The following is a 26,529-nucleotide window of genomic DNA, read 5'->3' on the forward strand; positions in this document are numbered from 1 at the left end:
AAACTACATATGTTCTAAAAACTCTGAATTCAAAGGCCCTGAAAAAAGTGATGGCATATGGGAAACTGACTTGCTCTTCCCGTCGTTCAGTCAGTATTGCGGCCAATATCTTTTTTGCAGGTACCCAGATGATCCCTATGACCGACTTTGGTTTATTTTTGCTAATTACGCAAGTTGGGGGTTGAGTCCCCTGAGTCAGAGTTCCGACCCGCTCACGAACCTATCCGACAGACCGCCGGCTGCTGTTCTAAGGCAAGCGATTACGCCGTCCTCGAGTCTAGCATCTAACATGACCATCCCCAACCTCATTACGTCGACGTCGCCGGTGCCTCATTACGTTACCTTCTATTTCGTGGAGATGTCGCCCAACGCCACCAGGTCCTTCGACTTCTTCTTGGACAACCAGAGATTCTATTCCAACACGATTGTTCCAAATGGGACGGTGCTGGAGATTTTCCACCCCAAGGTCAATCTGTCGACCAGCTCTGTGTTCTCACTGGTGAGAACCAATGGCTCCGCTCTGCCTCCCCTAATCAGTGCGGCGGAGTTTTTTCAGGTCGGTGACATTTGGGCCGTCGCTGCAACCGACAGTTCAGATGGTATGTCGTCTCTCTCTCTCTCTCTCTCTGAGCTCTCTCTCTTTGTCATCCTTCTACTGAATGTTTTCTTGCCATATCTCTTTCTTATGTGGATGTTGGTGTTGGTTCCAGTGAAGGCGTTGAGTGTGCTTCAGAAGAGTTATGTGCAACTCCAGCAATGGAGCGGAGATCCTTGTCTTCCCGTCGGATATGCTTGGGAGTGGCTCAATTGCAGCTCTGATTCCACTCCTCGAGTTACTGCTCTGTAAGTTTTATTGATATCTTATCATGATAATGCACTGTTTCGATGGAGCAAGTAACCCAATTCTAGACCATTTAAAATATAGTAAGATGTTGTTAAAGAAAAGCCATGTAGCCAATTACTGAAAATTGGAGCCTACACTTGTCTCTTCCAATGTATATGGTTCTTGATTTTATGAATGAGGCCAAATATATTTAAAAGCACTTTAACATGCATTAAAGATTAACTGACATGAAGCCGTCACTTCTTAAGCAAAAGGGTAGTACAATGTGTATTTAAAGTGGCAAAAGATCGGTTCATATTATTTTTAAAAAATGAGTGCATATGGTCTGTAAAAACGACTCTCCTCTCGACCTTATAGCTTCACTTATCCATGATTAATTATAAGCTCACGTGATGTAGACAAAAAATTTTGGTGGCAGGAAGTCACTTATGCAAAAAATTATGCGCCAATAAAGTGCAGGAATATTAGAAGCTTAAATCAACCAGACTCGTTCCACTGATTTTTTTTTTCACACTGTTTGTGCACAGGTACTTGAGTGGTTATGGACTCAGCGGCCCCCTTGCAGACTTCAGTAACTTGACAGCTCTTCAAACAATGTAAGTTACTTTAAGTGCGCTTACAACGCTTTGAATCATATACGTATATATAAACTTTGTTCTTTTTTCTTGTTTGATCGGCAGTGATTTGCATAACAACAGCTTGAGTGGAAGCATTCCTGAATTCCTTGGAGAACTTCCCAATTTGCAGCAATTGTAAGTATAAAACTGTCTATCACTTTCTTTTAAGTTGTAGCCATCTCAGAGGTTTGTTTATATATTTTCAGGCACCATGCCCCAGAAACTATGGATTTTTGCACTTGATTCTGCTTACCAATGTTTGATATACTCTGCAGAAACCTAGCCGACAACCAATTTAGTGGTTCACTGCCTTCATCACTTACTGGTCATTCAAAAGTATTGTCACATATAACGTGTATGGGTATTATACGGTAAAGAATTTCTCAGGTATAATATGATATAGTTGTATATCTCAGAAATATGTCAGGAAAATCTTTGTAAATTTTTAAAAAATTAAAAATATTTAGTAAATAATGAAAATTATAAAAAAATAAAAATTAATAAAAATTACTAAAAATGCCTTTTTTATGTTTTTTATTTTCTGACTTTTTAAAAAAAAAAAGATGCATCTAATTGCCGTTTTATATGGCTGACTTGTTTTTCGGGTATTATACGTATTTTTTTTTAATAATACGCGTTTTATGTGACAAATTATCAAAAGATAATTTGAAGTAGGTGACCCATGGTAACACCACCCCCTTGGTTTGTTTCTTTTCATTCTTTAGTTAATGCTGATTCGAGAACTTTTAATCCTCTTGCAGCATTTCTGGCAACAACATTTCCGAGGGCACAATTTCTAGCAGTCCAAGCAATTCCACAATCAAATAAAAAAAGAAGACCAGTGGGGGCGTAGTAGCTGGAGCAACCATCGGCTCTCTCATGTTCCTGTTGCTTTTGGTGTTGCTTGTTATTTTCATTTTCAAGGGGCGAAGAACTCCAGTTCAATTGAACGCAGCAGGTACGTCATCTTGCTATGGATAAGCCCGAACTACACTTCGCCTACAAAGAACCAAACTAAGTCTTGGAATATGAAGAAATTAAATGGCATTTTCTAAAATAATAAAGATGATGGTTTTAGTAATAAATATTGGATTTTACTATACTGATTTGTTTCATCTAGCAGCCGATAATGCCAAGCCAACAGTCCTTCTAGAACCGGAGATCAAGCATGAATTCTCCCATGCAGAGATAGTGGAAATTACCAACAACTTTGAGACAATCATTGGAGGATCTGACAATGTCTACTATGGTCGACTTAAAAATGGTCGTGAAGTTGCCGTTAAAGTGCTAAAGGATTGGCTCGAACGAGGAACCAAGGAATTGGTAGCAGAGGTTTGTCTTTCTTTTTTATTTTAATGGGTTCATTGCATTCTTAATTCTTGAATATATGTTCAACGACCATGAATTTTTACTTGTTTTAGGTAAAGTTATTGATAACTGTTCACCACAAATGTCTTGTCTCACTTATTGGATACTGTGAGGAGGATGGAAAACTGATTCTTCTATACGAGTATATGAGTGCAGGGAGTTTAAGGCAGCTGCTGTCAGGTAGGTCATTTGGATACTTGTTCAACATTTTTTCCCCTGTTTTTGTCCTAAAAGGGGATGAGGATGAAGTAATGAACTTGAGAACTTCAAGTTAAACAAGGTCAAGCGTTCAACATTCAGTAGTGCCTATTGCTTAATCGGTAGTATTGTTGCTACAATCTGACGGGTTTTGCGTTATGCCAGCTTGTCTATAAACATGAGCATAATACGGTAAAACTTCAGAAAATTGATGAGACCATAGACGTAAATGAGAGCAGTAAATAACGTGAGAATGGAAACAAGTGATTTCGAAATAATACAAAACAAAACAGATGCCAATTTAGTTAGTAACATGCTGGAATTCTACTATTGCAGGAAGGGATAGCACATCTGCACTTCTAACATGGCAAACAAGACTTCAGATGGCATTGAGTGTGGCAACAGGTCCTGCTCTCCCTTACCATTGCAGGGTTCCTCGTCTTATCGTTGCTTTCAAGCTAATCAATTAAAGTTCTTGCATTCTGATAATGTGGTTTCTTGAATGTAGGTTTAGACTATTTACATTCAAGCTGTTATCCACAAATCATTCACAGGGATGTGAAAACCACAAATATCCTTTTGAATGCAAAGATGGAAGCAAAAGTAGCAGATTTTGGATTGTTCAAAGCTGGCTACATGGACGATGTGACGCAATTATCAACTGTAGTTGTTGGCACTCCTGGATACATTGATCCTGAGTATGTTTTTTCCTGCCTTTACTCTCTACATGGTTTACACCTCATTACAAGAGGACACCTGAATGTGGGAACTGATGGGAAATAAAGATTCGGTTCCATTCTCTCTAAACAAAAAGAGGCATCCTTTATTAATTTAAAATCAACCAAGCTTTCAGCTAAGAAAATGTTTATGCTTGGAGGAATTTCTAATTTCAACTAACGTGCACCAAAAAATTGAGACATTTTCCTCATGCAGAAAGGCTTCCTCATGGATGAAATGTTCTTTACTTACTAACTGAGCATCTCTTGCCTTAGGTTTAGTCTACTTAGCTGCTCTTGTTTCTGCTGTATTATAATTCATGCTATCAAAATATCAATTGCATACTTGATTAGGAAAAAATGTAATTTCCTAAGAAAGAACAAGAAAACTTTATTCTTGTCAAAAGAAGAACGGAAAAAAAAAATAGGGTTGATTATGTATGAGCTCTATTGGAGTATGATCAAGTTCAAATGATAAATAGCTATCATATTTTGACATGCTTGCAAGTTCAAAAACGGACGCAAGCCTTATTTATACCTTTGACAAATCACTATGCAGTTGCTTCTCTTAACTTAAGGAGTCCACTTGATTTTACCAAGTATTAGCTGATAATTCTGACGGATGCCTGTGCTGCTCTTCTTAACAAGGTTGTCTTCTTGATCATTGTAAAAATAACCTAAGCAGGAGCTTCAACTGTCTCTTCTGTTTGCAGGTACTACAGAACAAACTTGGTCACCAAAAAGAGCGACGTCTATAGCTTCGGTGTGGTTCTCTTTGAGCTCATGACTGGATATCCTCCATTATTTAATGTGTCAGAAGAGTGTTTTCATATAGTTCAGTGGGCAACATCAAGACTAACTCGAGGAGACATCGATGGTGTTGCTGACCCAAGGCTGAGAGGGCAATATGAACTAAACTCCATGTGGAAAGTTGCAGATATAGCAATGTCATGCACTGCTCCATCATCCCAGATGAGGCCTCACATGAGTGATGTGGTAAACCACCTAAAGGAGGCCATTGAGGCAGAGACTTATTATCAACAAAGGACTGACAACTCATTTGCAGAGGTTCAACATTCCTCATCATCTTATGGATTTTCCAGCTCACAGGTATCAAACCCAAGCCTGCCACCAGCAAGATAGTTAGTCTTCCACTAAAGCGTCCTTTACTTATGAGGCAATTTTGTCGATCATTTTCCTTTTGTTGGTGTTGATTTGACATGGATTTGTTTTGCCGAATATTTTGTTACATATGTTGCCGTAAGTTTGCAGAGAAAGTGTGAAAGGAGTAAACATTCTCATTATATGTCGATATCCCTTGTGTAATTCTCAGAACCAACGAATAGTACTGCCCATCATTTCTTCGTCTTATTTTAATCTACTATATCTTGTGATCACTCTTTACATCTTCTGATCACTCTTTTATATGAGACCTGCTTACGAGAGAGAGCACCTTGTAAACTATCGACTTTTCATGACAAAGACGAGCAATGAAAGGCAGACGGCATATTGGCGGCCTTCTTTCCGCTTCCTCTCGATCAACCGGAAAATAGATAGGCAAGCCTGGTGAGAGATCAGCACAATCGTACCCGTATTTGCTCAGAAGCAAGGGAAACAGGGTAATCCCTTTGGGTAAAGATAAAAATTCAAAGACGCCATTCGAGTATTCCAAAAGGAAAAGTAAAGCCGCGGCAGACGAGCGATCGATCGATCCTGGTAATTGAACTGCTCAGCAATGTTCGTTCGGCATATCAGAGATCTTATTGTATCCGGTTAGCAAGATATAAATGCACCAAACTCTTGCTTGTAAACAGTACAAGCATCAAGGCAAAGTTGCAAATTATCAGCCAATATTATATATATATACAAGCGTGATTAAAAAGGTTTACAACGTTTTGAGTTAAGAGAGAGAGAGGGAGAGAGAAACAAACACAATTGTAGGCAATAACATCTAGTTCCATCCTCTCTATGGGCGGAAGACCATCGTGCTAGTTTCATCCTCTCTATGGGCAGAAGACCGTCTTGTAGAAGGTTGTCAATGGGTAAAGGCGGAGCTAAAAACTTTTTATGAGGGGATTGAATTATAGTTTTAACAGGACAAAAATATAATTTTTCAAAAAATTTATATAATATAAATTTTTTTTTTTATTCTTCTTGAGAAGGCCCAAGCCCTGCTGGCCTCCTTTGGCTCCACCCTGTCCCTGAGCTCTATTTCTATTTGCCATTACCATTGTCTGGTAAGCGTGCCCAATTCTATGTTCAACGAAGCATCTGAAATGAACTTTATTTTTAAATATGTCTTAACTTTTCAGACTGATTCAAAGACAGCGACATCGGGACGAAGGAGGGGAAACCTAAGGCCTACTTTAAAACTTGTACAAAGTCCTGTACATTAACAAAAAAAATACTTTTGGGCCCGTTTGAGACAGCGGCCGTTACAGGTGGTAGACAAGTATCAGCTAAACGAACAAGGGGACACCCTAAAGAAACTGAAGGTGGTTCTGGTTTTTCTCTTTATTTTTTGGAGTCCAAGGCTGTTTTGAGACTAGGATTGGGAGCAATGTATTCATGAATTAAAGTGTCACTCATCCACCATTTGTAATATGAAATAACTGTAATATGAAACAGTGTCACTCATCCACCATTTGTAATATGAAATAACTGTAATATGAAACAGTTATGAGAATTAAACTGACAATCAACAAATTTTCATTGTTTTGTCAATGTGATTAGCTACACTATGCTCCTCCTAGCAGGTAAAGGTAAATAAATGAGGGGAGCCTTCGTAGGAGAATGATGTCCGCATGTGCTTCCTAATGTCCGGAAAAACAATGGGCAGCACCATGGAGTTGGCTTGGCAATTATGAATGGTCGTGTCCTACATGAGTTGGCCTCATGGGTCCCGAATCGCCAATTCCCAAGCGCCATTTTATTCTCATGTTACTCTTCCTACTTTCTCAAGAAAACGTGGGTCTGTGTCCGATCGAATTGGTGTTTATACATAGAGATTCACTGCCGGTGGGTCTCATTCAGTCAATTCAAGGACCAGATGGTAGAACCCACCACATAATGGGTGTTCATATCTTTAAAAAATGTGAGGAGGTTGCCGGCTGTTGCTTCCTCACTAGGGGCCAAGCCAATAGGGCCTCGGACCTTGGCACCACTTGAAAAAAATTTTTAAAAAAAAACTTACATGTAAATTTTAAAATTTCATTTGTTTTATATAAAAATTTTAAAAAATAATATTTGGTTTTCTGTCAAATTTAAAAACTTTAATTTGACGGTCCTCACAAAAAAAAATTAACTTTGGATAGAAAAGGAATTAATGAAGGGGCCTTAGGAGTCATAATTAACTGTTGCTAGCTCTCTATTGAATGCCAAGCTGGTAATTTCTTGACCCATGTATGAGATAAAGATGATGATCGATCTTCAAATTATTAAAGAAAATATTTAACGAGTCATTCAAATGCTCAAACAAAATGACGTTTAACTTTTGAAAAATAAAAAAGCTTTAAATATGTTGACTTAGACGCTTAAGCTGAAAAAAAGATGTTTTCTCATAAACAAAAAATATTTTTAACTCGTAGCAATCACCAGCTGGCCATGTCTGGTGACTGGTGCTTGGGGTCAAACATAATCTTCATCATCATCTGTAAAAAAATTATTTCGAGCTTTCTATTTATAATAAGAGGACTGGCTTCCGTGTTTTATAGGGGGGCATTTTTGTAAGGCACGTAAACTCATGGGCCAGACATATAAACATTTCAACATCGCGTTGGTTTCTAATCATTTACGATTTTCTTTTTGTTTCTTTAATTTTTCATAGCTCTGAAAGATCTTTAGAAAATCTTGACAAATTTCTAAAAAAACTAAAATTTTTTAAAAAATATTGAAAATTATATAAAAATAAAATAAATCAGAAAATATTTAAAAAATGAAAAAAACGCCTATATATGCGATGTTTTTTCTTGTTTTTTTATATTCTACGGTTTAAAAAAGCACGCCTTATATGGCTGACTCATTTTCCATTTATCCACCCCTTCTTTTCTAGTTTTTTTCAAGTAAGACCCCATGTTTGCGACAATGTTTTTAATTCCTTCGCTAAAATGGCTGATCTTGGGGTCAGATTGGCAGACATTCCGACTCCAAAACAAAGCCATCAGCGAAGTTTCAAAAGTGTTGGGTCACAACAGTGTTTATTAACACAAATCAGTTCATTATATAAGTTGTTTTAAGGGGATTGGTGCAGTAGACAAGACAAGAGTTTGTTAGTAGTTCTTTTTCGAGTCGAGTTTTTAAGATAACTGCTTGTGTTGCAAAAAGAAACTGTCTATATGCAATTGAAGCATTAAAAAAAGAGACGTCAACCTGGAACAATGAACGTAAAAATAGCATCATAGGAGTACATGGGGAAGAGTGGGTTCTCTTTTTGGATAGTAGATGAAATATACTCATCCAATAGAAGAAATTGACAACGGTTGTTATTGTAGGACACGACCATTCATATAGTAGATGAGTAGATGAAATATACTCATCCAAATGGGTGGATAAGATCCTATATTACGAAGTCTCTCAGTCATATAGGATCTTATCCACCCATTTGAATACATGATTTCCATTAGTTACTAAACTTTAATTACATATCAAAGATTCTCAAGTGATAATTATGGAATATTAAGTTATTAAATTGATTATCGCATAACTCTTTCTTGAAGGGTGCCTTTGAGGGAACCACACGGTGAAGGAAAGACTCGCCCACGCTAATTAATCGCTAGGTGCTAAATTTTGTTATTGGAAGGCAATCCAAAGGATCATAGTCCCATGGAGATGATATCCAAAATCGAACATGGAAACCCATATCTGGATTGTCGATTTTTCTGAATTGTCGACTTTTTGTGCTGGTATTCAACAGAATCAGCAAAACTCTGTTTACGCGTTCACTTAATAATTCTTGTATCATTTTTTCTGAGTTTTCTTTTACATGAAATTACGTGCATATTAGTAGTCATCTTTTTGTTTATTAAATTAGTATAACCAATGCTAATAACCCATTTCTCACCTTCGCCCGTTGGATCCGATGCACTGTAGCGTTCAAAAAGAGGAGGACTGATTATAAAAATCCAAAATGGGAAGCACGAAGCCCGAAAATATCTGATAAAATGAAAAACTCTTTGTCGAGTCTGGAAGAAGAAGTGCTCAACAAGTCGGCGGCGGCAGGTCGTAATCGCAGACAGTTCTTCGTGCATTATTCCTTTCTGAATACTACTTTTTAAAGGAAACAAAGCTTAGTTGGTCGGATTAGCTCTTATATAAAGACAGATCTTAATTTAATTCTCGTGATGTTATGTTTTTCTATTTTAAGTAAGACTTGAGCATTGTTGAAGGCATATAATACTTCTCGTTCACCCAAAATTATAGTTTCTTCAACTCATAAAGGTCAACTCTTCTCTCGCTCTTTCTCGCTCTCTCTCCCCCTTAGATTATTTATTGAGGGAATCCACCGGAATTAATTAAGTGCAACTTCCCTACGGTTTGCCTTGTCGACTGGCGGAGGGCATATAGGCGGCCTTCCTTGCGTTTTCTCTCTACCAACAAAAAAATTGATAGGTAAGCCTGATGAGACTTAAGCTTGGACATCGGGTCGAGCTACTATCAAGTGATACCTAGCCCAACTGGATACTTGAATGGCTTGATAATTTATTTTTAATTTTTTTTATTAATATATATATAATATTTTATTATAATTAATTATATTTATATATTATTTTATATTAAAAATATATTTTTAAATTTAAGGGTTTTCTAAAGCTCGAACTCAGATGTCGGATGGACCCCGGACTAGTGTCCAGCCGGCCGGGCGAGGCTGCCGGATGCCCAGGTACCCATATTTGCTCAAAAGCAAGGAAAGCTGGGTAATCCTTTTGGGGCATTAAGAATTCAAAATGAAATGGATGACGCTGGAAAACAACTGAATCGTCGGAATTCAGTGGGAGGAACGTGGAAAAGTCGTCGGCTTCAGGAGAAGCGTGTTGCTTTTCCGGGATCTTGCATTGCATTGCAGTTTACTAAATTTATGAAGTCAACGCCTTCGTTCTTTCTTCTTTCTCTCCCTCTTCGTTAAAATCATTCGGAGAGTCAAAGATTTGGAGTCACGGAATCCACCCACTGCTTTCTGCAATTGGCAACAAAGGTAACGGAACCACTGAAGCCCCCAACAAGTCCGCCTTCTTCAACTGACCATGGCCAACTGCAGGCGATTGCTTCTGCCTCTGTTATTAATCCTTTGCGTCATCTCCGCCTCTGCCCAGCGTAAGCATCCTCTCCTGCATCCCTCACGTCGTCCTCCTACAAAAGCCACTTTCTTCGATCTTTTTCTGTCTCAGTAAACGTAGAGTTTCTTCCGTTGCTTTTCATTATCGCCATTAAAATCATTGACGTGTTTCCGTAAGATCAAGATAAGAGGCTGAGGTCTGTGAAAATTTCAAACGTTCTAGCAGGAACCACTATCTGGTAGACGGACTCTATGCCTAGAAGGCGCATTCTCTGTGTCGAACTCTTGACGATTCACAGGACTTCGAAGAAAAAATTCTCTACCAATACAATTAACTGAGTTTGAATCGCACAACAGCAAGAAGACCTATCTCACTTTCTTATATCCATTATATCCAGAAACATCTTCTAGATAACGAATAAGTTGTTTGGGGAAACCACAAAATAGATGCTTAGTTAGAATAATATTCACATGTCCATTCCGTGATCTACTTAAATTTTGCAGTGCCTTTGAATGTTGACTGCGGAACCACCGGCAAAACTGCGGGATACTTGAGCATGACATGGGTCGGTGACGAACAGTATGTAACGTCGGGCCAATCTGCGACGGTGCGGATCGACCACAACCTCATACCGCCACTCACTACTCTCCGGTACTTCCCTCATCAGAGAAAAAACTGCTACTCCTTCCCTAGCGTGGGCCAAGGCTTGAAGATCCTTGTTCGCGCTTGGTTTTATTATGGCAACTACGACGGCTTGTCCTCTCCACCAACATTTGATCTTCTTTTCAACGGAAACAGCTGGGGGACGGTGTTTCTTTCGGAAGATAATGGTTCTGCAGCCTTTGAGATGGTCTACGTCACCAAAGTTGATGACATTAGTGTTTGTTTGGCTCGTACCAAGCCCACCAACGTTCCCTTCATCAACTCTCTTGAAATAAAGAAGCTGGAGGAAGACATGTATCAAGAAATGGACATCAACCGTCCTTTGCAGCTTATTGGCAGATACGCCTATGCATTATCGGCCAATTATATCAGGTAAAGTTCTTGAATGTGAAAGAGGTGCAGTACTAATTGTACCCAACATCAAGTACCAAACGATTAATATCTTTTTGCAGGTACCCCGATGATCCCTACGATCGACTCTGGGGTGCTTTTACCAACTATTCGACCGGGTTAAGTCCGCTGAGGAGGAGTTCTGACCCGAGCTCCGACCTAGCAGACAGACCACCGGCTGCTGTTCTGCGGCAGGCAATTACGCCATCATCCACTCTAGCATCTAACATGACCGTCCCCACCCTCATGTGGTCGACGTCGCCGAAGCCTCATTACGTTACTTTTTATTTCGTGGAGATGTTGCCCAACGCCAGCAGGTCGTTCGACTTCTACTTGGACGATCAGAAATCTTATCCCGAGACAATCGTTCCAAACGGGACAGTGTTGGAGATTGGGGGCTCCAACATGTCACTCTCGACCAGCTCGGTGTTCTCGCTGGTGAGAGCCAAAGGCTCCACTCTGCCCCCTTTAATAAGCGCGGCAGAGTTCTATATAATCGGTGATGCTTGGAGCGTCGTTGCAACGGCCAGTTCAGACGGTATGTCTTCCCTCTCTCCCTCGGTATCTCCCTCTTCCTCTCTTTTATGTCTTCTTATTCTTTGGATGTTGGTGTTGGTCCACAGTGAAGGCGTTGAGTGAGTTTCAGAAGAGTTATCTGCAACTCCAGCCATGGAGCGGCGATCCTTGCCTTCCCATGGGGTATGCCTGGGAATGGGTCAACTGCAGCTCTGATTCCAAGCCTCGAGTTACTGCACTGTAAGTTTTACGTAGTGTCACCAACAACGCAGCAAACAAAAAATTGACCGGTTCACCTGAATCCCTTTTGAATTTGTCAATAACATAAAATAATTATTAATACACACATAAACATATTTAAAAGTACAAAATAATTAGAAGCTGGCATATGGCACCCAGTTCGAGCTGCGTGCACCAGCTCCTGCAATGGTATTTTATTTTTTTTATCATGACACGTAAATTTTAGTCCTTTTATTTTTTTAATAATATTCTTTTTATCTTTTTCAAAACTTCTTTTTTTTGCGCTTTAGACTTTATCAAGAATATGCCTCGAGTTTCTCCGCCTATCCAAATGCCTTTCAGATTTTTTTTTGTTTTGTGGCTTATTCCGCCTCAAAAAAAAATACCATAGTTTTCATAAGCACTAAGCTTCTGTATTATATTATGCAGAAATGTGAATCGTCCGTTGAGGCTTCTCACTCGTTGGGGACCCGAACCTGGGTCGACCCGAATTTGAGGTGGACCTGGAGCACGTGCCTAGTAAGCCATGTTCGCCCGTCATTTTTGCAATAAAAAGAAAAAGAAAAAAAAAAGGTCCGAATTTCCTTGGCGACGATCAGCACGCAAATGGTTAACTAGGGGCGACTACAAGTTAAAATATAATTGGAAGACTGGGAAAGGGTAGTTGCTATTTTACTTTTATTATATTTTATAAAGCAATTCTTTTGAAACTTCTTACGTATATTTTTCTCCTTTTTTTTGGGGCTTAAGTTATAGTTTTTTATAAAGTTGTGAATGGATATGATTCTTAATTAGGTCGGATTGGATTTCGAATGCAGTTGAAGCTCCAATAAGGTTTTAGAAAGACCAATTGCCTGAGTCTACACACATTTATTTTTCTATAAAAATCATTGTGTGCATTTAATAGACCACACTGGATTCGATGGAATTCCTGCAAAACGCTCTTGCTCAAAACTGAATTGTTCCAAGAATCAATCCGTAATCAACTTTATGCCTTCGCAATTTCTTTTGACTTGATTATGCTATAATCACAGAGTTTCACATAATTGAAAGTAAAGATTAGTGCGCAATTAATGCTTATATTCAGTGATATTTATTTTTCACAAAATTTTTTACTATATATATACATATATATATATATATATATATATATATATATATATATATATATATATATATATATATATATATATATATATATATATATTCCACATCTTATAATAACATAGCCGGAATATTAGCGCTATAATTTTTCTTTTCATACATGAATCTCCAATGTTGTCAATGTTCGTGCGTTTTACATGTCAACAAAACAAAATATACTATAAATATTTTTTAGTTTGTCAAGACAAAATAATATTAAAATTGGGGTGCGAATGACATCATAATGGCAGAAATCTCATATACATTAAGTTAAAAAACAAGGTCCTATGTTTCGAAAAATGATATCGCTCGTTTGGTTTGGCTATATATATTTACAAATGAGACTTTCAACATTATAACATTTAAAAATGTAGTAGATATACCAAAAGGATCTTATAGCTACTTTCCTCCCAGATAAATTACAGGTTCTCGTACTTCGTACATGCAATGTATTATGTTCCTACCAATAAATCATTAAAAATCACGTATACCCAAAGTTGTGGAACAGGGAATATCAAAGCTCAAATTAACCGGACTGGTAGTCTGGTCCTACTGTTTATGCTCACATTGTTTTGTCTTTTCTGCACAGGTACTTAAGTGGTTATGCACTCAGCGGCCCCCTTGCAGACTTCAGTGGCTTGACTGCTCTTCAAACAATGTAAGTTAGTTTGAGTTTTGCTGAACAGGCACTCTTTCAGAAGTTTCTATATCCTAACAGGCACTCATATAGTTTTGTCATATGAACAAAAATGCAAATATTTGAAGCAGAGAATATAAAAATAAAGAAATATTGAGAACCTGCTGCCCACACCAGCCTAGGGGCTAGAAGCCACATCCTTTGAGTGCCCTTACAAGGATTTCACTCATATAAACTTTGTTCTTTTTCTTGTTCGACAGTGATTTGCACAACAACAGCTTGAGTGGAAACATCCCTGAATTCCTTGGTGAACTTCCTAATCTGCGGCTGTTGTAAGTACAGAACCGTCATAGCTTTCTTTAAGTTGCAGCAATCTATCTAAAAAATTCATTGACGTATTTGCAACAACTCTGTACCTAAGGATTTTTGGACTTGATTCAATTTAACAAATTTCAGCTGCTCATAATTTCAACATATTGCAGAAACCTGGCTGACAACCAATTTAATGGATCGGTGCCTTCATCACTTACTGACAAATCAAGAGGAATAATTTTGAAGTAGGTGACCAGTCCAACACTGTTCACCTTGTTTTGTTACTCTTCAATCTTTTGTTAATGTCGACTGAGACCCTCTCTTCCTCTTGTAGCATATCAGACAACAACTTCCCAAACAACAATCATCCGGGCAACCAAAGTGATTCCACGAACAACTCAAAGAAGACCAACTGGGGAATAGTAGCTGGAGCAACCATTGGTCTGTCGTGTTCCTTCTGCTCTTGGTGTTGCTTGCTATCTTCATTGTCAAGAGGCGAAGAACTCTTGGTACAACGTCTAGCAAGACCCTCTTTCTGCTCTTCTATTTCGCTTAACTTATAGAAGTTTGGGTATTTTGTTTAACTGGATTTATAGATCAATAGTTCATACCTTCATCGGGTCAGGGCAGCGTCAGGATCTGAGGTTCTGAAAGCAGATATAGTTCAAGCCCAAACTGTACTTTGCCCGATAACAACGAGAAATATGTTTAGGAATATGAAAAAATTAAATGGCATCCCTTAAAATAATATTTTGTTCTTCATAATAACTATTGGATTTTCCTATACTATTTTTTTTTTCAGATGTGCCAGTCATTAATCCCAGACTGACAGTGCTGCCAGAACAGGCGATCAAGCATGAATTCTCTCATGCAGAGATAGTGGAGATCACCAACAATTTTGAAACAGTCATTGGTGAAGGAGGATCTGGCAATGTCTACCATGGTCGACTTAATAATGGTCTTGAAGTCGCCGTTAAAGTGCTAAAGGATTCGCTTGAACGAGGAACCAAGGAGTTTGTAGCAGAGGTCTGTTTTTTATTCTAATGGCTTCATCACATTCTTAATTCGTAAATATATGTTTAACGATCGTGAATTGTTACTTTTTTTAGGTAAAGCTGTTGATGACTGTTCACCATAAATGCGTAGTGTCGTTTATCGGGTACTGCGAGGAGGATGGAAAACTGATTCTTCTTTATGAGTACATGAGTGGTGGCAATCTAAGGCAGCTATTGTCAGGTAGGTCACTTTGACAAATTGATCAATAATTTGTCTGTCATTTACTTTCGACCTAAAATGAGATGAAGATGAACCATATCACTAATGGAAGTGTGAAATTCAACCTAAAGAAGGTCAAGATTTCATTATCCAGCATGTAAGTATCATTAATCATAATGATATAAAGAGGCCTTGCAGGAAGAAGAAATTGTTCTTAATGACCATGTTTTTTCATTTCCCAACACTAGTTTCCACCTGGCTTAGGGGGATGGAGACAGCACCATTTCAGTTGAGGTGCTCTGCCTAACCCCAGCTTGTCTACAAGCAAACGTCAGATGGGCAAAAATGGAGAAATATATAATGCTAGAACAGAAACAAAATATTTTATATAAAACAAAACAAATGCCAATTTAGTCACTAATTAGCATTTATATTGAATTTCTTCTTTTGCAGGAAAGGGTAGCACATCTGTACTTTTGACATGGAAGACGAGACTTCAGATGGCACTCAGTGTGGCAACAGGTCCAATTAAGCTTCCCTACCAACCAACCATTGCGGAGTTCTCTTGTCTTATCAATTTTGTTTAGATTAAAGAAATTAAAGTTCTTCTTGCTTTCTGATAGTGTGCTTTCTTGAAAGCTACATTCAGGGTGTTATCCAGCAATCATTCACAGGGATGTAAAAACAACAAACATTCTTTTGAGTGGAAAGATGGAGGCAAAAGTAGCAGATTTTGGTTTGTCCAAATTTGGCCACAAGGACGATGTGACAATGTTATCAACTGTAGTTGCCGGCACTCCTGGATATATGGATCCTGAGTATGTCTTTTCCTATCACATGAATCTGCTTGGGTTCATCCCCTGACATGGTCGTCTTGACTACCCTCTAAACAGAGCTGCACCTAATACAAGAGAACACCCGAAAATGGGAACATGGTAGGAAATAAACGTCAGAATTCCCCTATCTCCAATCGAAAAAGAAAAATCTTATATTAATTCAAAATAAATAAAGATTTCCTCGAAGAATTTTCTTGTACTTCAAGAAATTTCTTATGAGAATGGTATTCAGCTCAGTTGAACAATTCTAAAATAAGAAAGAAGTGAAAAAGGTTTCCTCCAGGATGAAATGTTCTCTGCTTCCTAACTGTGCAACCCTCGTCTCAAGTTTAGCCTACGTAGCTGCTCTTGTGCCTGCTGGCTTATAATTCATGTAACCAAATCAATTGAATAGTTGCTTAGTAGAAAATGTCATTTCATATGAAAGAAATAGAAAACTTTATTCTTGTCTAAAGAAGAAAGGAGGACAAATTAAGGGGTACTATGTGTGTGCTCCTACAGATGATGGTCATGAACTCATGCTCAACAAGGTGAGCTCATTGTCAATTGGCATGCTTGAAAGTTAGTCCACAGCGCCAAGCCTTAATTATTTATATTTTTGTCTAATAATTGGACAGTCACTCCGCCTTAATATAGTTAGTCCAGCTGACTTTACTTAACTTTGGCTGATAATTCTGCTTTCACAACACAGTACGCACATGCATAGAAGAGATTTGCTTCCTGAAGATGTTTATGTTGATTTTATCAATGGCCTAACAAGGTTGTCTCTTTGACAATTGTAAAAGTAACCTAAGCAGGATCTTCAACTGTCTCTACTATTTGCAGGTACTGCAGTACTAACATGGTCACAAAAAAAAGCGATGTCTATAGCTTTGGTGTGGTTCTCTTTGAGCTTATCACTGGATATCCTCCATTGTTTAATGTGTCAGGAGAATGTTTTCATATAGTTCAGTGGGCAACATCAAGACTAACTCGAGGAGACATCGATGGTGTTGCTGACCCAAGGCTGAGAGGGCAATATGAAGTAAACTCCATGTGGAAAGTTTCAGATATAGCAATGTCATGCACTGCTCCATCATCCGAGATGAGGCCTCACATGAGTGATGTAGTAAACCAATTGAAGGAGGCCATTGAAGCAGAGACTTGTTATCAGCAGAGGACTGGCAACTCATCTGCAGAGGGTCAACATTCCTCATCATCTTATGGATTTTCCAGCTCACATGTGTCAACTTCAACCTTACCAGTGGCAAGGTAGTTAGTCTTCCACTAAAGTTTCAAGTTCTTATGAGGCAATTTAGTGGATAACTTTTTTTTTTGTTGGTCTTATGTGACGTACGTGAGTTTGTTTTATTGAACATTTATCTGTTACTTTTGTTCGCATAAGCACGCACTGTGCAGAAAAGTGTGAAAGGCAATAAACATTCTCGTTATATGTCTGAATTGTTGTGTAATTTGTAATTTGCTGAGGCATGGATTACTAGCCACTCATTCTTCTTATTTTAAGCTCCTCTATCCTATATTCATTCACTCTTGTCAACTGATGTAATTGGTGTACATATTACAAAAACTTTATTTCCTTCAAACCCTATAATACTGTACCCACGGAAAACAAGACATCTACCGAGGACAATACAGCCAAACAATAACTTTTATCCACTATCGAGGATTGGTATAAGATCATTCGAAAATCCTTAGACATGCTTATCACATCCGTGTCCCAAAAGTAGAGCAGGTCATCGGAAACATGTTAACCATCAAACAAATTGCAAATCTTCTAAGAAATTAATTGCTAAGGATGTAAATTCTGCTGACAGATCCAATTATAATATGTTTGACTCAGATTATAGGCTATCTCATTGCATGCCATGATCATCTAGCATATCAGAGAACAGTTATATTCCAGAGATCCAAATTTTCACGTACGAGAAAACTTGCTGATGGAGAGTGCTTGCATATAATATGTATATTCTCTAGCACCCAATTTCAATAGTTCTCATATTAAGCTCCTAAAATGATGTGCTCACTTGGTCAGCGAAAACTATTTGTTTACTTACTAAAATAACTTCAAAGTTTTTATTGGCGAATTTTAATGGAATTTGAGCCACTGAAATTTCAGCTCTTTGGAAGTACATACAGGCATAAAGTCTATCTAGTTCCGATGCAACACATATGTTATATGGTAATCAATGACATGCACAATGAACCTTCGATCGAGCAAAAGCACATTCATGTAAGTTTTCCACACGGGCCTGACATGGATGCATTTCTACAAATTCCAGTTGCCATTTGATATATAATATTGACTTCTGGGACGGAATATATAATAATTATGAAAATGAAAGGGAGATGTGAATTTTACCCTTCACTCTTTTCCTTTCTTCGTTGGAAGCACCAATAGCCTTAGCCAATTTGGTTTTCTTTGAGCCCAGCAGCCCTTTTCCAGTAAAAAAATTTTGAACCTAGAATCAGGCTACGCCGCATTAAGAAAAATATCGCATTTGGACATTGAGTTTGAAAATATCACATGAACGTGCATGGAGCATTAATATTTATTAACCAACGACCAAGATTTCATCAAATCATTCGACAGTTTTTTTGATATTTTTTAACGTTCTCGTCATTTTTTTGATAATTCTGCATTCCGTATGTACGTCTTTTCAAGATTTTAACAAGAGAAAATCGCCTGATTACCTAAAAAACTGAGAGGATATAATTCAACATATAGCCTCTAGATGATATAAACCTCCAGAACAGAACATGGTCCTTGTTTTCGGAAACTTTCAGTCGAGAAAAAAGGATCGAGAAGAGGGTGGCAAGGTGGCCTGAGAGAGCTCGCTTCATTTGTTTTGATTATTTTGAGCGGATGAGTATTTCAGGTCTGGCTGAGGATAGAAGTTCAGGCTTACTTTCCGTATTGATTATTTTACCGCACTTGAAACCTCCTTTCCATTCCCCAAGTGCAACCCAAGTTAACAAAGCAACCTGTTGTTCAAATTCTAAGAAGGAGATAGTTGCGATAATTCCAACTCAGCAACGATATCTCTGAAACAGAGGGTGAGATGTTGTCACCGATTCTAGCAAATCTGAGCAGATTTCGAGAAAAGAGAAACTTTCTTGGTGAGACTGTTTGTGGAAGAAAAGTTATTGTCGAGAAAGATATAGTTACAGGAAATTGACAATTATAAATCCTTCCACACGTTCTGATTTGATCGAAACAAGGCACATGTAAGTATTTTAAATCGTTGCGGACACAAGGCGCTGTTTCTGAGACGATCCCTCTTTAGCAACAACAGCAGCAGCAACAACACACGGATAACAGGGCCAACATCACCAGAAACACCACCAAACAGATCAGGATAGCCCATGGTTGCAAAAGTTTTCGCTTCAGACCGTCCTCCGTGGAGATCGCCCGGACGGATCCTTCTAGTTGTATGGTGTTCACAAACGCCGTGTTTTTATGATCACCGGCCGGAACTCCCAAGCAGATGTTGATGTTGCCGGACTCTGCCACGAACGTCAGCGGATATGTCACCGTATTATAACTCGTGACGACGTTCTTCCATGTGTAGTTGTCGTACCGAACCCGAAACTCTGGGGGGCGGTTAGTCCCATCGTAGTTTCCGTAGTAGAAATTGGTGGTAACAGTAACCATACCTCCCGCTATTGCCATGCCGGTCAAATTGTAGCAGGCGGTCATGAAGCCCGGAAAATAACGAAGGTGGGTCAGGGGTTCAGACAGTGAGGAATTTCCAGCAACCTTTCCAGCCGTTCCAATGTTGATGTAGTCGCGGTCCCCAATCCACTCCGCGCCATCATCATCGGTGAAGGAATCGGCCCTTCCGCAAGCAATGTTCACGGACGCTGAAAGAATGTGCCACCATTTTGAGATCTTTGAACAAGGAAGCGCTGAAAGTATGTGGGTGATGAATGCTTACCACCGGAAACGAGTGCTGCATGGAGGGCAAGAAATAGTAGCAGCGACAATGGCCGCATCCTCGCGACAATTCAAGAATGGGGGGCCCCTGGATCTAATTATTGAAGAAGATTGAAGTTCGCAGGCATTTGAAAATTTGTGCTGTCTACTTTTGATGAACGCGGAGAGGGGGTTGGATTGGATTGCAGGTCGTCGGTTTCTTTTTCTCTCTTTTGATTAATTTATGTAGCGTCTGTTGGCCGGCTCCTAATGCGGACTGCACGTCCTTGATGTTCTTCGTCAAACGTTACATGTTGGCGTCTTGGTTACAAAACTCTGTGCTGAAACCAGCTTTATTTCATGGACTTGACGTCAATTCCAAGTCCATTATATATGAAGTTTTGATTTTATAGAATTGGAATTGGTGTTGCGCTAGATGAGTACCGATTAGTGGGCTTTTGATGAATTGAAATTCTAAGCCATGTTGGCCGGCACTCCATTAATCACATCGAAGCTTGTGGGCTCATTTGGTGGAGCTTCATTAATTATGTTTCACAGAGATGCGAAAGATCAGGAAGAAAAACTGGCACCTAGAAATGCTCTTATGGCCAGCTTATAGGTACTCAACGTTATCTTTACAACCAGTAAGGTCATAAACAATAAAGAACTGAAATTTTTACCTTTGCTGTATCAAGAAAGGGGTTGTGTGTTTGACACATCTGAATCTTTAATTGGATCTAATGTTGGCAGAAATTAAATATACTGGCATGGCATGTGCACCATCACAAAATCACAAATAAGTGACCTGAAATTCGACCTTACTCAGATTCTTTGGTTGGTACATACGTTTTCGTTTTGGAATGGACAAACAACTGCCATCGAAGTTTATTACCAAGTAAAAAAAATAACATTCGTCTTTTTAATTAAAAGAAAGAAAAGAAAAAGGCAAACTGATAGATGGCATTCTTCATGATCACGAAGACTTGGGCCTACGCGTTTTGAATTGCAATTGACTTGAAGAAGGAATTAAGAGAAATACAATGAAGTTTGACAGCCTAAGCAACCAGGAGAAATCATGGGCCTGCAGGATATGGCTTGACACCTTGTGGATTTTGTTGAACACCATCAAAGCCTTGTCCGTAAGGAGATGCTGCAGATTGGCCCATGGCACCTTGTCCCCCAGCACCTGCAATTTTTAGATTTTAATTAGAGTCACGAAACATCACGAAAAGGAGTTTTGGTCTCGAAAGATCTGCGAGATAGACCATCCTGTGGCTAATTAAACTTTTGCATGATCTTGATGTGGAACATGTGAATAAATAATCTGCTGAAAACTTGTCTGCAACAAAAATCTGAGTTCCATCGGTTTCAGAAATTCAAGTCTAAATTTGAGTCCGAGTTCAACTCGATCAGGAAAGGTCCAATTAAGTCGAGGATGATAAATAATGAATCGGACCCGAGGCCGAACCCGGTGCATTTTTACATCCCTCAGATGCGACTCGCTACCCGCCAAACTGGCCAACTATGAATGACATTTACCTAAAAATAAATGTTTGACTTCCTCTCGCACTGAATCGATACAAAGACTTGACTGCTTGGTTCCCCAAGATATCCTAAAATATTTGAAAACGAAATCTTAATTTATAGCATAACTACACAAAACTTGTACAGTTGACATTGAAATTCTTGGTGATCACAGCCTGTATTTTGTCATGTTTAAAAATGAAGTAGGAAAGATCTCACGTCCCTTGCGGAAGACGCGTTGGGATATCGAATGACTGAGATTTGCTCCAAAATAAAGGTTGAGTCACCTATTGAATCCTAGAAGATATTCTAAAGTCTTTAAAAAAAAATTGAAAGCGTATGAGGATAAAGACAGTAGTGAAATTATATATGCAGCACGCATGGCATTCACGATTTCTTCTACAAGTTATGGCTCATCTGATCTCCCTACTCGAAGATAAGAGAGTTTTGGCGCTACCAATTAATTTGTTGTAGGATTTTGGCAAACTTATGTTTTGAATCTTTCGCCTAAGAACCTAATAGTAATATAAAGTTCTCAAGAAAAGATGATCGAATGACCAACAGAGGTTCTGGCTGGTGATCATTCTACCAGTGGTTGGATTTTCATTTCATTTGAAATTAGTTGTGGCTCTCAGTTGTGCAATCACAGTTTGATTTTTATAGGTAGATATTATTGTGAAAACTAGAAGTTTGTGCACTACCGGATTCCTGGAAAGGCTCATGTGGTCTTTACCATTAATCATATAAGAGATGAAGACTCGTTTTCTGCTCTTGGAAAAAAAAGAAAGAAAATTTGATGATCAGAGCAAAGATCTAATGCACCGCTCGATCCTTCTCTGTTTTACCCTCTTTTGCACTGCTTTTTCAATGAAGCATCTATGGAAACTAAGTCTGCTGCGTACCTTGGTATGCACCCTGCTGTATTGCGAGCCGTGCCATGTTCCTCTGCCTTGAGACCAGCAGGAAAACCGTCACGCCGGCTACCACCAGAAAGATCACGATGACCACCGGCACCGCAATGATCGCCTTCCCCTTTTTCTTCTTGCCGGAGATCACGAGGGCGGTGTTGCTGGCGGAGTTCAGGAGAACGCTGTTGACACCGGAGCCTTCTACCTGAATGGTGTTCACGAACGCCGTGTTCGTGAAATCGTCTATGGGAACGCCGAAGCAGATGTTGACGGTGGCGGACAAGGCCTTATATGTCAAGGAATAGGTGACCGTCTCGGAGCCGGTGGAGATGGTCATCTCGGGATTGCCGTCATACTGAACTTGAAACTGAGGAGGACTGTCCTTCCCATCAAAGTTGCCGTAGTAGAAGTTCGTCGTGACGTTGACGGAACTTCCGACGGTTATCTGGTCAAAGTAGTAGCAAGTTCGCGTGATGAACCATCGTAGGTGGGTGAGAGATTCCGGCAGGCCGGCGGTGTCGTTGACCACCGCTGGAACACCCAGAGTGGCGAAAGTGCCGTCTCCAGTCCACGACGTCCCGTCGGAGTCGGTGAACGAGTCGCTTCTTCCGCAGGCGACGTTCAGGGACCCTGATCAAGGTAAGAACAGTTTGTTAATTCATGCACAGAGAGAGTACTACAAGTATAAGGAAAAAGTTGACGAAGAAGATGATGATGATAGTTGAGGGGAGAAGTCACCAGCAGAGGCGAGCGCTAAGTTGAGAGCCAAGAATAGTAGCAGGGCTACTGGCCGGAGGGAAATTTCGGCCATGTGATGAGAACGAAGCTGGAAGACACTGAAAATGTGTGAAAGAGTTCGATAATTAGAGTTCGAAGTTGATGGATGTATAAGGAAGCCACAAATGCCAGATTCGCTTGGGAAGGAAGTTTGCCAGTCTTGGTTGACCGAGAGAAAGTTGTGTGCGCACTTAGAAAAGGCATCTTGATAATTTATTAAAAAATGTTCTTTATAATTTTTTTCATTTTTAGTTGTGTTTACGAACTTTTTTTTTTTTAATATGAACTAAATGAATTTTTAGTCATTAATCATACTGACTCACGAAAATTTATACACCAATATGATGCAGATGGCGATGGAAGCTAACAGGAAGAGAGTGGAAGTGAATATTTATAATGGCATTGAAGGTTGTTGCCAATAAATGGCATTGAAGGTGGACTTGTGCACTGCAACATCCTGTTTGTTTCTTTGTTAATTCACCATGAGTGTCTGAAACCGAGTGTGGCAAATTTGTTGGGCGATCCACGCGGCGGAAGACCTATTTTTGGGGGTCAACGGAGACGACTCTGCGCTTCTCTTCCTTACCGATTGATCGGAGAAGAAGAGGGAAAGCCCCGCACGATTCTGCATGCCTAACTCCAGCACCTTGTTTTTCAGAAATTCTTTCGTAGAAGTTGGAACATCGCACATGAAAGCGGCGAGATGGGGCTTTCTTCCTTTGGCTCTTTCCTACGTCCTCATCCTTAGATTGAATCCTCCGAAAACAGACAATCTGTGAGGGAAAAAAAGAAAGATGCTAACATTTTGGTTTCTGCAACACTTATCATGTATCTTCTTTTTGAAAGCTGCAGAGGAAACTCAGTCTTAAACCCTTTCTTGGCGTTTGGATGGCACTCAAAAAACCCCTTTTTTGAAAGTAGAACGTAATTGTACTTCCAAAAAACCGTTTCATGAGAGCTTCGATGATTAAAAAAAAACAAATTAGTTTTATCGGAACTAGTTTTTGGAATAAAACCATTATTTTTCAAAAGGGAGTGAATGAGCTGACAACCCCCCACAAAATGTTTTGATTTTATTATTTACACACACAAACTGGTCTTTTAAAACAGATTAAAAAACAACTTTTTTAGAAAACTAGTTTATATAAAATATTTTTTCTTAGTATGCGATCCAAGCACTACCTTATATCTTGTTTGGATGGAGGGAAATGAATGGAAAAGAAAGAGAAATGGGAGAGAAAGAAGAGGAAAAGAAAGGAAAGTAGAAAGAAAAGAGCAAAAAAACAAATTATTTAAAAAATTATTTTATATATAGCTTAATTTTTATTTTATTTCTTTTTTGTTTATCTTTTAAATGACTTTTATATATGTTGTCACATTAACTTTCTATACCTTCCCATATAAGTAATAAAATAACATAAATTATTTTACCATAGAAATGTTTATTTTTAGATATTTAATTGTAAAAGTTCCCAAAAAAACATAAAGTGTTAGTTTAATGTCAAAAGGTCATGCATATGTGCATAAATTTATGGGTCTGAATTTCAAAGTGCCAATTTAAACTTCAACAATATTAAAAAAAATGTTAGTTGTGAAAACAAAAAAAAACATGAAAAAGAAACCAACAAAAACCATACAAAAGGTGGAATGACATGGAGAGAGAGAGAGAGAGAGAGACCATAAAATGAGAATATATATCAAAATTTGGAGACAAGAACTGATCCACTTAGCCTCATAATGGCACTCCTAATCTCAAGATCAGCAATACTCATTAATACCATCAAGATAACACCCTCCAACTATGTCAGCCAACTCGACCAATTGCACTACCCATGAGAAAGAAAGAGAAAGAGAGCGCAATTCTTTCTTTTCCCTCCTAGTCTCTTCAATTTTAGACAGGATTGAAAATTCAATAGTTTCTCATTTCCTTTCCTTTCCTCTACATGATTTTGTTTTTTCCTTTCATTTCCTCTTCTACATCTCAACACATGAAAGTCTATCATTTTCATTCCTTTCCCTCCCTTTTCTTGAGAAAGCAAGAGCTCCCATAAACTTATCTTCTTCGGGATGTTTCTTGCTTAGATACGGATTTAGATACGGATTTAGATTATCAGAGTAGGGATATGTTTCTTTTTTATCATACGAGAAAGTAATTGAAGTGCATAAAGTAAAAAGTCATGTCATTCTTTATGACAACATGCCATGAGACTTGTACTCTCGTTTGCGAGACAAGCTTGGACCCTACCTGAACTATGGATTTCTCATTTTAGGCTATGTTGAAAAGGGGTAAATGGCATGTCCCTCCCCTAGCCAGAACAAGATGACAACATAAAAACCTTTCTCACCAAATAAATTCAAAGGGGGATCATCTTTCCTTTTCCTTTTTAAGGATGCCTCATTTTGAAAAGAGGGTAGCTGATTGGGCTAGTTGATGGTCTAACATTTCTACACCAAGTTAGGACGTAACCATGAATGAAAGGGACCTCAGGCTCTTGCTCACTCGTTATGGTTAACACAATCCAATACCCTACTGATGAACAATTAAAGAACTGGTTATAAGGTACTGCAATTCCATGCCTCCTGTAATGACATTAAGTATGAAAAGCCCACACTTAAATATGCATTCTTTGTATTCTTTCTCAGCCCTTCAACCTTCTCCCATGGAGAATCTATTAGTTTAAGTCATGAATTCCTTTATGTTGACATGGCATGGTTTTCTCAACTTGTTGATTTATATCAAGTTGTCAACAAAAGTTTTAGATCAAATTTTGTAACACCCCATAAGTCTAGTCCCGTATTGAAGATTGTGAGGGATCTTCGTGAGCTTATAAAGGGAGGTCATTAATGAGATGATTGTTCTACTTCCTAACCTTTTTGGAATTGAAGCTGAAACTACTAGGTAGTGGGTTGGGATCCTCCGAACCAGGGGCTCAAGCCCAAGAGTGGGTCGGCTGTTACAAAATCGGCTTTCCAAGGATCCGCCGAACCAGGGGCCCAAGCCCAAGAGTGGGTCGGCTATTACAAAATAGGCTTTCCAAGCTTTTGAAAATGGGCTTCAAGGCCCACGATCGTTCGTGAACCTACTAAAACTGTTCAGGTGGCTGCTCAGGCCACTGCCGTCGGCAAGTGTTGCATGCATCAGTGTGTTAGTTGAAAGAAGTAATAGTACATCAGCAACAACAAAACAGAGTGCAAAGTGTTCTTCAATGAACATGAATCTAAAACTAAAGAATTCAAGAAATGATCAGCGTCAGAATGTCTATAATTTAAGAAAGAAGGATACCGTGACAAGCATGAAAGTGAACTATGACAATCTGGAAAAGATTTTCCAGATCTGGAAAGGACAATTACAAGATAGAAAGAATCCAGAAATATCAGGTAAGAATAATCATAATGATTTGTGCAAGAACACGCAAAATTATGCTTACAGAAAATCAGCA

General features: G+C 38.9%; 4 protein-coding genes across 4 annotated transcripts; 2 read left to right on the forward strand and 2 right to left on the reverse strand.

Moving 5' to 3' along the window:
* Window positions 1-2,526: 2,526 nt before the first annotated feature.
* LOC116255878 (LRR receptor-like serine/threonine-protein kinase IOS1) lies at window positions 2,527-4,886 on the forward strand. The gene is made up of 6 exons (XM_031631956.1): window positions 2,527-2,793; window positions 2,883-3,077; window positions 3,193-3,265; window positions 3,364-3,432; window positions 3,536-3,725; window positions 4,457-4,886. The coding sequence occupies exons 1-6, from the start codon at window positions 2,527-2,529 to the stop codon at window positions 4,884-4,886; spliced, it is 1,224 nt and encodes a 407-aa protein (XP_031487816.1).
* A 5,096-nt stretch (window positions 4,887-9,982) lies between these two features.
* On the forward strand, window positions 9,983-17,222 carry LOC116255879 (putative leucine-rich repeat receptor-like serine/threonine-protein kinase At2g04300). Its single transcript, XM_031631958.1, has 13 exons — window positions 9,983-10,052; window positions 10,519-11,050; window positions 11,131-11,606; window positions 11,692-11,824; window positions 13,557-13,625; window positions 13,865-13,936; window positions 14,087-14,161; window positions 14,251-14,357; window positions 14,719-14,942; window positions 15,026-15,152; window positions 15,585-15,653; window positions 15,781-15,949; window positions 16,793-17,222. The coding sequence occupies exons 1-13, from the start codon at window positions 9,983-9,985 to the stop codon at window positions 17,220-17,222; spliced, it is 2,553 nt and encodes an 850-aa protein (XP_031487818.1).
* A 1,975-nt stretch (window positions 17,223-19,197) lies between these two features.
* Window positions 19,198-20,185, reverse strand: LOC116256678 (uncharacterized protein At1g24485-like). The gene is made up of 2 exons (XM_031633089.1): window positions 19,903-20,185; window positions 19,198-19,828 (listed from the first exon to the last, which is right to left on the reverse strand). Exons 1-2 carry the CDS (start codon window positions 19,958-19,960, stop codon window positions 19,248-19,250), a joined length of 639 nt encoding a protein of 212 aa, XP_031488949.1. The 5' UTR covers window positions 19,961-20,185; the 3' UTR covers window positions 19,198-19,247.
* A 591-nt stretch (window positions 20,186-20,776) lies between these two features.
* On the reverse strand, window positions 20,777-23,210 carry LOC116256447 (probable LRR receptor-like serine/threonine-protein kinase At4g29180). The gene is made up of 3 exons (XM_031632815.2): window positions 23,051-23,210; window positions 22,307-22,942; window positions 20,777-21,066 (listed from the first exon to the last, which is right to left on the reverse strand). The coding sequence occupies exons 1-3, from the start codon at window positions 23,121-23,123 to the stop codon at window positions 20,954-20,956; spliced, it is 822 nt and encodes a 273-aa protein (XP_031488675.1). The 5' UTR covers window positions 23,124-23,210; the 3' UTR covers window positions 20,777-20,953.
* Window positions 23,211-26,529: the final 3,319 nt, after the last annotated feature.

Source organism: Nymphaea colorata, chromosome 6 (genome assembly GCF_008831285.2).
Source record: "Nymphaea colorata isolate Beijing-Zhang1983 chromosome 6, ASM883128v2, whole genome shotgun sequence".
Lineage (NCBI taxonomy): Eukaryota > Viridiplantae > Streptophyta > Magnoliopsida > Nymphaeales > Nymphaeaceae > Nymphaea > Nymphaea colorata.